The sequence below is a fragment of the Sardina pilchardus genome, chromosome 2 (genome assembly GCF_963854185.1).
Source record: "Sardina pilchardus chromosome 2, fSarPil1.1, whole genome shotgun sequence".
NCBI classification, from domain to species: domain Eukaryota; kingdom Metazoa; phylum Chordata; class Actinopteri; order Clupeiformes; family Clupeidae; genus Sardina; species Sardina pilchardus.
The window spans coordinates 27,012,554-27,025,611 of NC_084995.1; the positions used below are offsets into that span (position 1 = coordinate 27,012,554).

Here is a 13,058-nt window from a genome sequence, read left to right on the forward strand (position 1 = left end):
CACACTGTATGCCTCCAGGTAGCACAACTCATACACAGTTGCTATGGCAGCCGTTGTGCTGTCAACAATGAGTGAGCTCATTGCTAGACAGCTGTCAGCTCAGCTTACAGGAATCAGTGCTGAACGAGACGTCAGTCATGCAGGAAACTCAGACAGACAGTCTTAAGGAGAAAAATAGATGCGTGCAGTTATGTCTAAATCCATACATGTGGGTGACGTATGGAATCAAGTCTGTCCTAAATTAGTCCATTTAGATTTTTACTTCAGGTGGTCCTGGTTGTGCGTATTACAGAGTTAACTTTTTCTTTTGTAGCTGAATGTATCAGATTGATATGCCCATAAACATAGTTGTAAATGGAGTTCCCAATGGGAGCATGACCCTTGTAAACAGCCATCTCTCAGCTGGTCAGTAGTTCTCTCGGAGCCAGTAGTTTCTGAACCTTGTGAAGTCCCCCCCCCCCAACATGCTGTCACATGTGTGTGGTCTGCAGTTTGATAGGCAGCCCCACTGTCAGTCAGACCCAGTGCAGTTGAAATGAAATGCGACTTCTGTCCTTCACAAATGCTCCCTTCCTTCTCTCCCTGTGTGGCTGGTGGGAGACACGCCTCCCCTCCTGCGGATAGGACTTTAGACTAGAGGTAGAGCTAGCGGCGGCAGCATGAGCGGACGGATCTGCCTGGAATGCTCCGAGAGCTGAGGAATGCTGGAGACTGGGCCATGTGATCCTTATTGTTGTTGTTGTTGTTGTTGTTGTTGTTGACGTTGCTGTTGTGGTGTTTATTTTGGTTGTGTGGGTCTGTGACTATGTGAACCGCGCCCGCCGCCCGTGGCATGGTAGGCTTCCTGGTGCTGATGGGTTTAGAGGGCGAGCCTCTAACCATCACCTGTGTGTGTAACACCATGTCTTTCTTCCTATAGCTCTCACACAGAGCCCTTGCTTGAGAGAAGCCACCAGAACAAAACCAAAACACCTTTTTCTGGACCACTGAGTCCAATTCTGAAAACCTCACAGAAATCTCACAGAAGCAGTGTTCAGGGCCAGTAAACTGACCTCACCATCTCTTTCAGTCCCTAACCCCTTTCTGAAAATTTCCAGATTTGTTCCAAATCGATCTGGTTCTGTCTTCAGCATCTCAAACAGCTTGCTGTCGTTACCTCAACCACTCTCGCAGGAACTGACTTCAGAACTGACCTGGAGTCAGTTCAAGTAGAGGGAGCTGCACCCCTGCCCTAAATAACATCTGATTCTGGAACAAGGCCATGAGATGAGAGCCTGATCCCATCCGTAGGTAGCTGTTATCAAGGCTATTTATTGCCACTCTGTCTCCAGCGAAGAGAGGAGGTAAGCGAGCCGTAATGGGTGGGTGTCTCTAAGAGGCATTAAAAGGACAGTGAGCATAGTTGAACCCAAGAGTGAGAAAGAGCGACAGAGCTGTTTCAGAGACAATAGCTGTGATTCCGTCTCACTTCTGGAAAAAGGTGGAATCTGCTCACATACAGTGCATTTCTGTCTCGGCTCCTCATCGCTTGATTTACCTGTGTGGGGTTTGCACAGAAATGCATGTCCATGTGGGGAATATGTATGCACTGTATATGTGTGTGTTGGTTGTGCGTTTGTGTGTCTCATCTAAGAGCATCTGTGTGCCTCTATGTGCTTCTGCATCCATTGTAAGTGTCTCTGTGAAGTCCGGCTTTGAGTGTGTGTGTGTGTACGGGGGTGGGTGTGGGTGTGTGTCCTTCTGTGTCTTTGTCCATATCGTAGTCTATCCGTGTCTTTCCAGCTTTGATGTGTTTGATCAGCATGTTTGTGTGCGTCTGTGTCTGTGCTGCTTCATAGCTGGCGTCTGTATGAAATGTACATGTATATACACACAGCGTCTGATCTTTACGCCATGTGGATGGTGATGGCCCCCTGTTCCTAACCCTTTGGCCTAACAACAACAACAGCGTTCCTTCTGATGGTGTAAAGATCAGCGGATTGGTGCAGGCATTGCTCTCAGTCCCCTTGTGAACGCGCTTTGTCCTCTGGTCTGGGCGTCTGGTTTGAAGTGAAGCTGACTGACTGACCGGTTGTTCTGTGTAGAGGCTTTGTGCTCTGGCTGCCACCTTGGCTCGATGGCCCCACCCTCCCCTGTGATGGACACCTGTCCTGTCCAATGCTCCACTCATTTTTCTTTTGTCTCTCCCTGCCCTCTTCCTCCTCCCTTTTCCCCCCCGCCTCCACTTTCTGTGCCCGGCCAATCCCAGCGTGTGGACGAGAGCATGATGATTGACACGTCCTTGCTGGTGCACTTCTTTGGGAAGAAGGGCAAGGCAGAGCTGACCTTTGATGACTTCTACAGGTAGCAACGAGATCACATGCACATATACAAGTGAATTACAAGTGTGGCTCATTTACGCTCACTCTGATATGCAAAGTACACACACACACACACACACACAAACGGCACGGCCAAGGTCAAAAGGGATTTTCTTGTAAGGTCTTAGGTTTACAAACACACACACGTATGTACTGTATATACTGTAGAGAGATAGATAGATAGATAGAGAGAGAGAGAGAGATAGATACAGTAGATAGATAGATAGATTTGATAGATATAGATATACAGATAGATAGAGAGAGAGATAGAAAGATATATATATAGATAGATAGATAGATAGATGTATAATGTTTCTGGCTCTGTGTGTGTGTGTGTGTGTGTGTGTGTGTGTGTCCCACCCAAGGTTCATGGATAACCTGCAGACGGAGGTGCTGGAGATCGAGTTCCTGACCTACTCCAAGGGCATGACCACCATCAGCGAGGAGGACTTCGCCCGCATCCTGCTGCGCTACACCACCGTGGACAACATCAGCAGCTACCTGGACAACGTGCGCCAGTGCATCCCCGACGAGAAGGTACACAGCCACCAGCACACACACACACACACACACACACACACACACACACACACACACACACACACAGACGTGCACGTGCACACACACACACACACACACACACACACACACACACAGACGTGCACGTGCACACACACACACACACACACACACACACACACACACACAGACGTGCACGTGCACACACACACACACACACACACACACACACACACACACACACACACACACACACAGACGTGCACGTGCACACACACACACACACACACACACAGACGTGCACGTGCACACACACACACACACACACACACACACACACACACACACACACACACACACACACACACACACACGCATACTGGCCAGAAACCACTTATTTCATACCCTGTCCCACAGCACTGTTCTGCCCACACTGTAATGCACAGACAGACCATAATACCCACATCATTCCCTCATAGTTCACCTGTCAGTCATAAAGACACACAGGCACACGTAGATGAACACTTCCATGCACACAGACATGAGAGAGGCATTAAAGAGTGCAGCAGGCCTGTGTTACTCGTGCACTAAATGCACACAGACATGAGAGAGGCATTAAAGAGTGCAGCAGGCCTGTGTTACTCGTGCACTAAATGCACACAGACATGAGAGAGGCATTAAAGAGTGCAGCAGGCCTGTGTTACTCATGCACTAAATGCATCCACAGCTTTCTACTAACTGCTTTAGCGGCCGCCATAACACGCATTCCCAGCCGTGGTGACTCATTTCCTGTGCCCACCTATCCTACTAATGCACTCTCAATTATGCCCCCCCCCCATACACACATGTGCACACACACGTACACACACACACACACACGTACACACACACACGTACACACACACACACACACACACACACAAACAGAGAGAGAGAGATCCAGAGACAGAAAGACACACATACCCTTGTAACCTCTTTGACCCATCTCTTTACCCACTCTTAATCTCTTGCCTTCTTCCTCAACCTTCTCTTGCCCTGTCCCAACCCTTCCTCTTCTCTCCTTACCAACACACACACACACACACACACACCTCCTCCCTCCCTTTCTCTCCTCTTCCTGCCCCCCACCCCCCAGCCCCTTGTCCCCTGCTGTTTGCGTTCACCTGAGCCCCTCTCCACACCTGAGCGCACGGCTGCTCCATCAGGAGATAGTGAATGTGTTGCCTGTGACACTGACACTGCGGTGTGTGGAGTGGGCTAATCTTACGGCCAGGCTCGCACCTCTGGGCACCCCGCACTCTGAACCCGCCCACTCAGTGACCCACGCCGGGGGGGGGGGGGGGGGGGGGGCTATGGGCTGCTGATGGATTGACAAGTTGTTGTACCAAATAAACTCGACCCCTGAACAGTCCCCACACCCCCTATACACACACACATACACACACACATACACACACACACACACACACACACACACACACACACACACACACACACACACACAAACACACAAACACACAAGCACTCGCAAACACACACAAGCACTCACACACACACAAGCACTCACAAACACACACAAACACTTGCATACACGCAGACACCCACTGTCCAGTTTCTTGTGTGAATCAAGAGATGGGCGCTGGAGTATGAGGACCAGCAGGGCTCCAGGGGTTGTTGCTGTGAAGAGTACACCTGTCATTCCCCAGAGGGGGTCAAGGCATCGTCTTGCCGTAAACACATTATCAGTCCCAGGGAGATATCCACCATGTATGGTCATCACTGTAAGTGCAGAAATGTTCACAAACCCTTGATCTGCTAAAGTAATCTGTACACAAACCTTACAACACAACGTTAGACCCAAAATGGTGTTTGTGAAACTGATTTAGTTGTTAAGATAATATTTATGTTTTAGAAAGCCTCATATTCTCTGACGAGTAGTATGTCCGACTTTGTAAAACTGCCATTAGAGATTGAAATGATATGAGTTAAATAGTAACATGATGGCCCATCACACTTAGCCTGGCATGTAATGTGGAGATCTACAGTTCAAGAAGTCAAAGAGAAAAGTAGGCCTGATGTATGTGTCATTGTGGTGTTCGTGAAACTGTCTGTTTGTTCCTGTGTGTTATTTCTATTTTCACGCTGTGGAAAAAGAGACAAGAGGTTTGTCACCACTGAAAATATCCGTCTGAATCATTTCCCATTGTTTTTTTTTTTGTTGTTGTTTTTTTTTTATATATTTTTGTTTACTTTTACCTCCCTGTCCCTGAACAGGCAGTTCTGAAACACGCTGTTGCTTTATACGAAGTCCAGTTGGTTCCATATCAGGACAGTTCCTTCAGCTTTTCATTCTCAAGCCCGTGCTTTGTTCAGTTATCTTCACGTCTGATAGCATGTAGGTCCACTCCACTCCAGTGCCTCCGCGTTGTGCCAACAGAGGGGAACTTTTTGTTGTGTGTCAGATAAATTGAAGATTCCCAGCCACAGACAGAACAATTGAAGATGAAAGCAGTGGGAAAGTCCCAAAGCAGAAAAAGTCTCTAGTGGCCCAGTTCGGCTCTAAACCGGGGTGGTTCTGAAGACATTTGTTCAGTAGATCAGAAACACATTTCCCCCCAGGACCCCACAAAGCATGTCTTGCATTATCCAAGTCTACAAAGTATGGAGACTATTCTCAAAAGGTTCAGCCGACCTTTAGAAACTTTAGTAGCTGGGCCCTCTTGTTCTCGCTGGCTTCAGACGGCTCCTTTAGGGAGCAGGTAAGAGAAGCGAGACAAAAGGGGGACATTCCTTGGAGCACTTTGCGTGGTCGGGGAGTCGGGCCGGGCCTTGGTGTGGAGTGCTCCAGGGGTGGCGGGGGGGACGCCCCAGCGGAGATGGGCAGTATGCCTCACTGCACCCCTGTAGGCCCCGGCCCTCTGTCAGGCTCCCCTCTCCTGTTTGCACTGGAGGTATCAGGTTTGTGTGTAGGGGGGTAGTTAGAATGTGTGTGTGTGTGTGTGTGTGTGTGTGAGAGAGGGAGAGAGAGAGATCCATATATAATAGAATGGTCTCTATCTTGAACAGACCGTATTTGTGTGTGTGTGTGTGTGTGTGTGTGTGTGTGTGTGTGTGTGTGTGTGTGTGTGTGTGTGTGTGTGTGTGTGTGTGTAGAGGACTGTGTGTTTCTCCTACCCCCCCATGTGTAAATAGCCATCCGTCTTGCTGTGTGTTTGTCTGCAGCATTTTCCCCATCATTACACGTGTTATCTCTCTTGAGCTGCAGCAGGTAGAGGAGCTAAACGCTTCCTCCTCTCTTAACACCTCTGACCTGGTCAAGCACACACACACACACACACACACACACACACAGAGAGAGCGGGACACTGCGCTCACACTCACGCTCCACTGGGCCAGTACGCACGCCTGCAAACACTCACACACACTCCTGGCCTCTACGCTATGCGACACACACACCAAATAGTAATAGCAATAATAATACATTTTATTTGTAATGTACAGTAGCACAAGGGATTCATGTCAGGGATGGTCATCTTGTTAGGAAAAGAAATCAATTCATATACAGTGTTTATATATAAGGTTATAAATGAAATCTATGTTTTATAAGCTTACAGTACATTTATATTGGCCTACTATAGATAAAGTGTATGATATTGTTGTACTTTAGGGGATTTAATTGAAGTTAATTGATATAGGTAAGAGTGTTTGCAGATGCAAATTGAATTGGTCCTGTTAGTTTTGAGAAGGCTCCTACCTAGACACCTTCTGAAGTCTGTGGACTGACCGACCCTGTCCAGTGCACACTTACAAGGGCCTGTTCCTGAGGTCACTTAACACTATCAGCCAGCCAGGGGCAGTGTGGCGAGCTTTCTACTTTAAAGCAGTCTCTGGAGCAAGTGGATTTGAATGCACCCATTTATTCAAATTCATGTAAAAAGTGTTCCTAGAGACTGAACCTAATGAAGAGCCTGACATGATAGCTAGTCAGTTCACATGTAAACATTTAGGGAAGCAGCCTTTAAAACATGAATAATAATTAGCTTTAAAAATGAATAATGAGGCTTTTTTTTAATTGGCACATGTGTAATAGCAAACCAACAAAGTGTATTTAAAGCCTTCTGGTCTTCTGAATTGCTTAGAATGCCACACTCAGCACACAGAATGGCACACTTTTTCTCCGTCATGGGATCGACCAGTAGAAATGTGCAGTGAAAAGCTCCGTGTGCAGCTCCAGAGAGATGTAAAGGCTTCCTCTCCGACACACCATCTCACAGGCCGGCCACGCCAGTGCTTTGGGTCACTGATTGGCCGATTGTTGTGGAGCCTTTCATGCCTCCTCGAGTGCGGTACCTGTGCTTGTTTTTGAAGATAGATGGAGAGAGTGGAGACAGAGCCCCCCCCCCCCCCGACACACACACACACACACACACACACACACACACACACACACATACACACACCTCCCTGAACCCCTACCCTCCAGAATAAATAGCTAACTAAATCTATAAATGGAGCCCTTTGTCGCTGCAGAGGTGGTTAACACAAGTGCACTGGAGCATTCCTATCCTGGCCATCAGAAAGCTGAGAACACATTACCCGCTCTGCCACAAAGGAGCTCTGTCACCGCCGTCGTCGTTGATGTCATTGCACGGCATAGCCAGGGCACATCCCCAGCCCTTTGTACTTGTCTGGTTTTGTGCTTTTTCCCGTTTGTTTATTTTTTCACGTCTGTTACTTGTGTCATGTTCTCACGTCAAGCAGCTGGGCCTGGACATTAAGGTGAGGCGGAGTGGAGAGGAGTGGAGAGGAGAGGAGAGGAGAGGAGAGGAGAGGAGGCTGTGTGCCGGCGGGCTGTCATCTGTTGTGATGGCAGGGGGAACATGCATGACCTGAATGTTCTGGAAAAGGGCGTCAGTCCCAGCCACTAGATTGGACAGTAGCTTGAGTCACGCCTGTTTTATCTTGTATTTTTGGTCTTTCCTTTCGGGGGTTGTAAACACGGGCCGACACACACACACACACACACACACACAAGCACCCACACCCACACAAAGGTGCACGCACGCTCACACACGCATGTATGCAAAGCGATGCTTGTCTCATGGCATGCCTGAAAGAGTGTGTCATTTTCCTCTGGTCTGGTGAGTAAATGTCAACTCATTTTCTTACTCTTTATTCCCCTCCCCCTGTCTTTTTTTCTCTTTTCCTCTCTCTTTCTCTGTCTCTCTATCTCTGGTATTTCCCTCTCGCTTGTTTTTTTTTCTCAGGGAATCACCTTTGAAGAGTTCAGGTCATTCTTCCAGTTCCTGAACAACCTCGAGGATTTTACTATCGCCATGCAAATGTACAACTTTGCCAGCCGCTCTATCGGCCAAGGTCTGTTCCCACCTAGACACCAGCCATCTATGTTCATCTCTAGACATTACGCGACATCATTAGTACAATGATCTTAAAAATAAAACTATTAAGTACATGCACGTGCACACATGTTGAAGATTTACTGCAACTGTCTGCCTGTCTGTCTGTCTATTTTTCGGTCTGTTCACCCCTTGCGTTACACAGATGAGTTTGCCAGGGCCGCGTATGTGGCGACAGGTCTGCAGCTGACCCGTCACCTGGTCAACACCATCTTTAAGATCTTTGATGTGGACCACGATGACCAGCTGAGCTACAAAGAGTTCATCGGCATCATGAAGGACCGCCTACACCGAGGAGGACGGGTAACATGAGGGGGGGGGGGGTGGGGGGAGCTGTAGCAGTAAATTAACCGTTGCAAATGTATTGAAACATACAGTGCCCAGGCCGCCACACTGTTTGAAAGCACATGCATCTGTGACGGTCTGGCTGGAGTAAAATGTGTGGATGGACTGGATTATTATCAGGGAACCGTTTTCTGTTCACTCACTTACTCTCCTCCTCCTGGATATCTTGGAGGCATCTGACAGAAGCCTCTGCATCAGACACTAGCTAGAGCGTTACTGCCCCCTAGTGGAGATTGTGAGCAGGTCTGCTATACTGTGCTGTGCTGTATGCCTGCTGCACTGTGTGTCTGTATTTCTGCAGAGCACATCTGGGATCTTAACAGCTTGCCTGCTAAAACACTGCGAAATATTCAACTACAATTGTCCCTTCTTGCAGATATTCCTTTCTGTCCAACCTCGCATGAGGTCCTGCTTTACCTCACAGTCTCAGCTTCACACTCACCCCACTAACCTCTCTCTCTCTCTCTCTCTCTCTCTCTCTCTCTCTCTCTCTCTCTCTTTCTCTCTCTCTTCCACCCTTCTGTATCTCTCTGCATGGCTGTCCTCTTCCCCCTGCTCAGGGCTACAAGACTGTGGAGCACTTCACCTCCTTCAAGTCCTGTCTGAAGAAGGAGCTGGCTGGCAGATAAGTAATGTGCTCCGCTCTCTGTTCCTCTATGCGTCAGTACCACACCACCCAGCACTGCGGACAGACTAATGGGGGTGATCCTGTGCAAATCTGCAGATGGCCAATAATCAAGATGTGTTGTCGTGTTTCTTTTCCTTGTGATGTAGATTCTAAGGGCCTGTTTCCCTTACATAGATTTAAGTCTAGTCCTAGACTGAATGAAAACGCTGATGCTTTTAGTCTGGACTAGGCTTAAATCTATGTACAGGAAACTGGCCATAAGTGTTTTATTTGATATTCCATACTATTTAAGATTTAATCTGATCACCTCTGTGAGAACTCCACATAGTATAGTGAGATGTGAAGGTAGACATGCAGGATGTTTGCCTGTTTTAACGTGGACTGAAGCTCAATTGAGTTCAGTACAGTTCAGCTCAATACTATTCTGTTCAATGCATATTGACTTACAATTGACAACCGAGCGACAAGTCTGTGTCAATAGCTATTTACATTTAGCTGCCTGTTGCAACTGTAAGAGAGAACACACACACACACACACACACACACACACACACACACTCACACACTCACACACACACCCCTCCCCCCCTCCAGTGTGGGTGTTCTGGTGTGCCGTGACTCTCTGCCTCCTGCCCTGTCCGATGCTCACCAGGTGAACAGGCACGGCACCGGCTCCTTCTCCGCCTGCATCCGCTCGGAGGGTGGGAAGCATGTCCGCCAGCTGTGGAGGAGGTTCAAGGAGAAGGCTTAGATGGAGGAGGAGTGGAGGAGGAGGAGGAGGAGGAAGAGGAGGTCAACAGAAGGAAAACGGAAGGAAGGCCGTACAACTTACTCTGCTGAAAGGCCATTCAGGGGCCTGCAAGATTTACACCTAGAGACTGCACTACTGATGGGAACAAGACCAGTCTATATTATAAGTGAGACAGACTTCTAATGTGGACTGAGAAGGTGGTATTTGTAGGGGAGACCAGGTAGAGTTGTTCAAGGGGACAGTAGTAAAATGCTTCATTTTTCAGCTCAGCTACTCACAGGCAAAATAAGTGATAGCAACAGCATACTATGTTCAAAATTTGAACTTGCATCCCTGTCTGTCAAAAGTTAGAGACAGAAAATAGAATAGTTTTGTTGGTCAGTTGTGCACCTTAAGTTTTGAGCGACTGGCAGTAGGGCGAGAGCTGTGTAAAGCTTTGTAAAGACTGCAGTTTGGGTTTGAGTAATGCATGGCTGTTGCTGTACACTTGACTGACCTCTTGTCCCCTGCCACTGTGGCCTCAAAGCTGCAGCAAAAGCAAAGACACTCATTTCATTTAGATTCAAATCATAGAAAAAGTCACCTGTGCTTGAAGCAGTGATGTAAAGAAAGAGCCTGGAGGTGCATGTTACAGAAATGATCAAATGAAAGGTGTCACTTCAGATATTTTACAAGGCATAATACAGAAAGTACAACAACTCTACCCAGTCTCCCCACCACCAATGTACCTGTCACCCTCTAATGTACCTGTCATCTTGTTAACACTGGTCTCAGTCTTTGAGTTTCGTGGCATTACTTGAGAGAGATTCGAAACTTAAACATTCTATGTTTTTGTGTTTGTTTGTTGGTTTTACTTGGTTGAAAAGACGTCTCTATATGAAGAACACCATCATGGTGACATACAATACCAGTAGGATGTAGTCAAGCAGAACATGGGTTTACAAGTTCTCTATATGCTCTCTACATATCTAGTCATATGTCTTTTAATCTTAGTTTAAAGCATGGCATTTTTCATCGATGATTTTATAATTTTCTTCTGTTTGATCCAAAAACCAGAAGGGTTTTTATATTTGATACATTCCATTACATGTTTGCCATTTTGTATCAGCATGTTGTCTCAACAATATATATCAACTTATATTTTTTCATTTATTGAATATTAAGGGAAGATCATTTATTAGCTGGACAAGTGGATGGTTTATGCAGCCCCAGTACAGGGAAGGCCTAAGATGGTTGTGCATGACTATCCAATTGAGTAATGCTTTCTATGGCCTCTTTTGTGTGCACTGACATTGCCAGAAAGAAAATGAAACTCGAACAGTAAGCAATAAAAAAAAACAATGCAAATAGAATGTTTAAAAAACCTACTTAAATTATAGTTATCAAGCAATTAAAACTTTATGAAGTTAGTCTTAAATCACTTTAAAGGGTGCCGGTGTGTCTGTGAGAGAGTGTGTGTGTGTGTGTGTGTGTGTGTGTGTGTGCATGAGCATCTACTCATTCCATAGTTAAACGCATGCATCAGAGTAACTGTCATAACTGCTGTTAGGATCTGCAAAGTAATTACAAAATGTCTGTCTTTAAAACATAGCCTTTCATCACAGCCTGTGTGTTATTTATTTTGATGTGTATTATGAAACCATTTGGAGATGAGATGTACTTATATGGTTATCATGGAGTGTATGTAAGCAGGATGATGTTGCCAGATTTATGATAAATTTACCATGGCAGTAACCGTGTGTCCTGTTGTGATTTACTGGCAACACAGTGACTGGCCACATCAAGGTATCTTTGATGGTCCAGTGACAATGGACTCTCATTCCTTTTCTCTTTCTACCCATATTCATCATAGTGGTGTTTCATTGTCCTGTTGTTTGACTATCATCATCATCATCACCACCACCACCTCTCTCCAAACAACGTTTGACTCATTGTGTAAATGTCTGGAGCACATCACTAATTGGATGGGGACAGCCATTTGCAGTAGAAAATAGATCAATCAGAGATGATCTTATTTGGAAATGGAAATAAAGAGGTATAGATCATCTTCATGTCTGGATATGAGAGCTCTACAATCCAAGTATCTAGTTCACAGTTTTAGCAGTCATGTCAAAACAATTACTAAATCAACAGTAATCAGATCAATAGCAAGATCAAAGAGAAAAGGCTGTTAGGGTTTCATTTCTGTCCACCATGCCAATGTGTAATATGTTGTCTTCATCCATTCACCAAAAGAAGAATCCAGATATTTCCAAAAAACCAAAAGAAGAGTAGTAAGCAACGTAAAATAATGTAAATTATATGGATAATGAGAACATATAACTCAACAAAAGCAGACCTGGAAAAAAGTCAGCTTTTTCTTCTTGCACTGATTACTGAAATGGTCTCTGAAATGGGCTGAGCACTCTGAAGAAGGCCCTACGCCAAAATGTATCTGTGGCAAAGATAGTCGAGGGCGGAGCCCAAATCCCCCTTTATGCAGAGCTGAGGCAGAGACTGTTCCATTGAAGCCTATAGGCACTCATAATTTCACCACATAGGCCTATGCTATGATCTTGGTTCTCTAGAGTTAGGAATGTGAATATTGGGCATGGATTCATGACCCACAAACCCTTCTGACCATTTCAAGTACCTTTTTAGCATTTTTGAGCATTCCAGTCTGGAGACAATCGACTTTATATCAGGTGTGCTCTGTTATTACTGTGCATTACAAATTTCAAATTACATCACAAATGCACTGTACTGTTGTTCTTCCTAGGCTTCTTATTGCACTGCATGAAAAAATACACCATCGTTACGGGGAGGCTACACCGGATACGTTACGGCTGCGTTACGTTACGTTAAGTCTGGTTAAGTCAAAGCCACATCTGACGTAACAATTAGATTCCACTATAATCAATGGAACTGGCTACACCAGTTGCGGCAGCGCTAAGTCATGCCGCATCGAAGCCGTAGAAAATAGACTTGTCTTCTATTTTTTTTCTTTTGACGTAAGGAGCCTATGCGCAGTCATTGTATAGAAACACTAGGCCTATCTG

At 46.1% G+C, this 13,058-nt stretch overlaps 1 protein-coding gene across 6 annotated transcripts in view; it reads left to right on the forward strand.

Moving 5' to 3' along the window:
• Positions 1-11,754, forward strand: part of micu3a (mitochondrial calcium uptake family, member 3a) — a 31,773-nt gene extending 20,019 nt beyond the window's left edge. For 2 of the 6 annotated variants that reach the window (XM_062523670.1, XM_062523684.1), the window contains 6 exons: positions 2,249-2,343; positions 2,726-2,897; positions 8,147-8,255; positions 8,442-8,599; positions 9,202-9,270; positions 9,922-11,754. In XM_062523670.1, coding sequence (XP_062379654.1) covers positions 2,249-2,343; positions 2,726-2,897; positions 8,147-8,255; positions 8,442-8,599; positions 9,202-9,270 — 603 coding nt within the window. In that variant the 3' untranslated portion in view covers positions 9,922-11,754. Of the gene's footprint in view, positions 1-624; positions 640-2,248; positions 2,344-2,725; positions 2,898-8,146; positions 8,256-8,441; positions 8,600-9,201; positions 9,271-9,918 lie in introns of all 6 variants that reach the window. The other 4 variants (XM_062523645.1, XM_062523676.1, XM_062523661.1 and 1 more) reach the window with 3 other exon arrangements.
• The last annotated feature ends 1,304 nt before the right edge of the window (positions 11,755-13,058 follow it).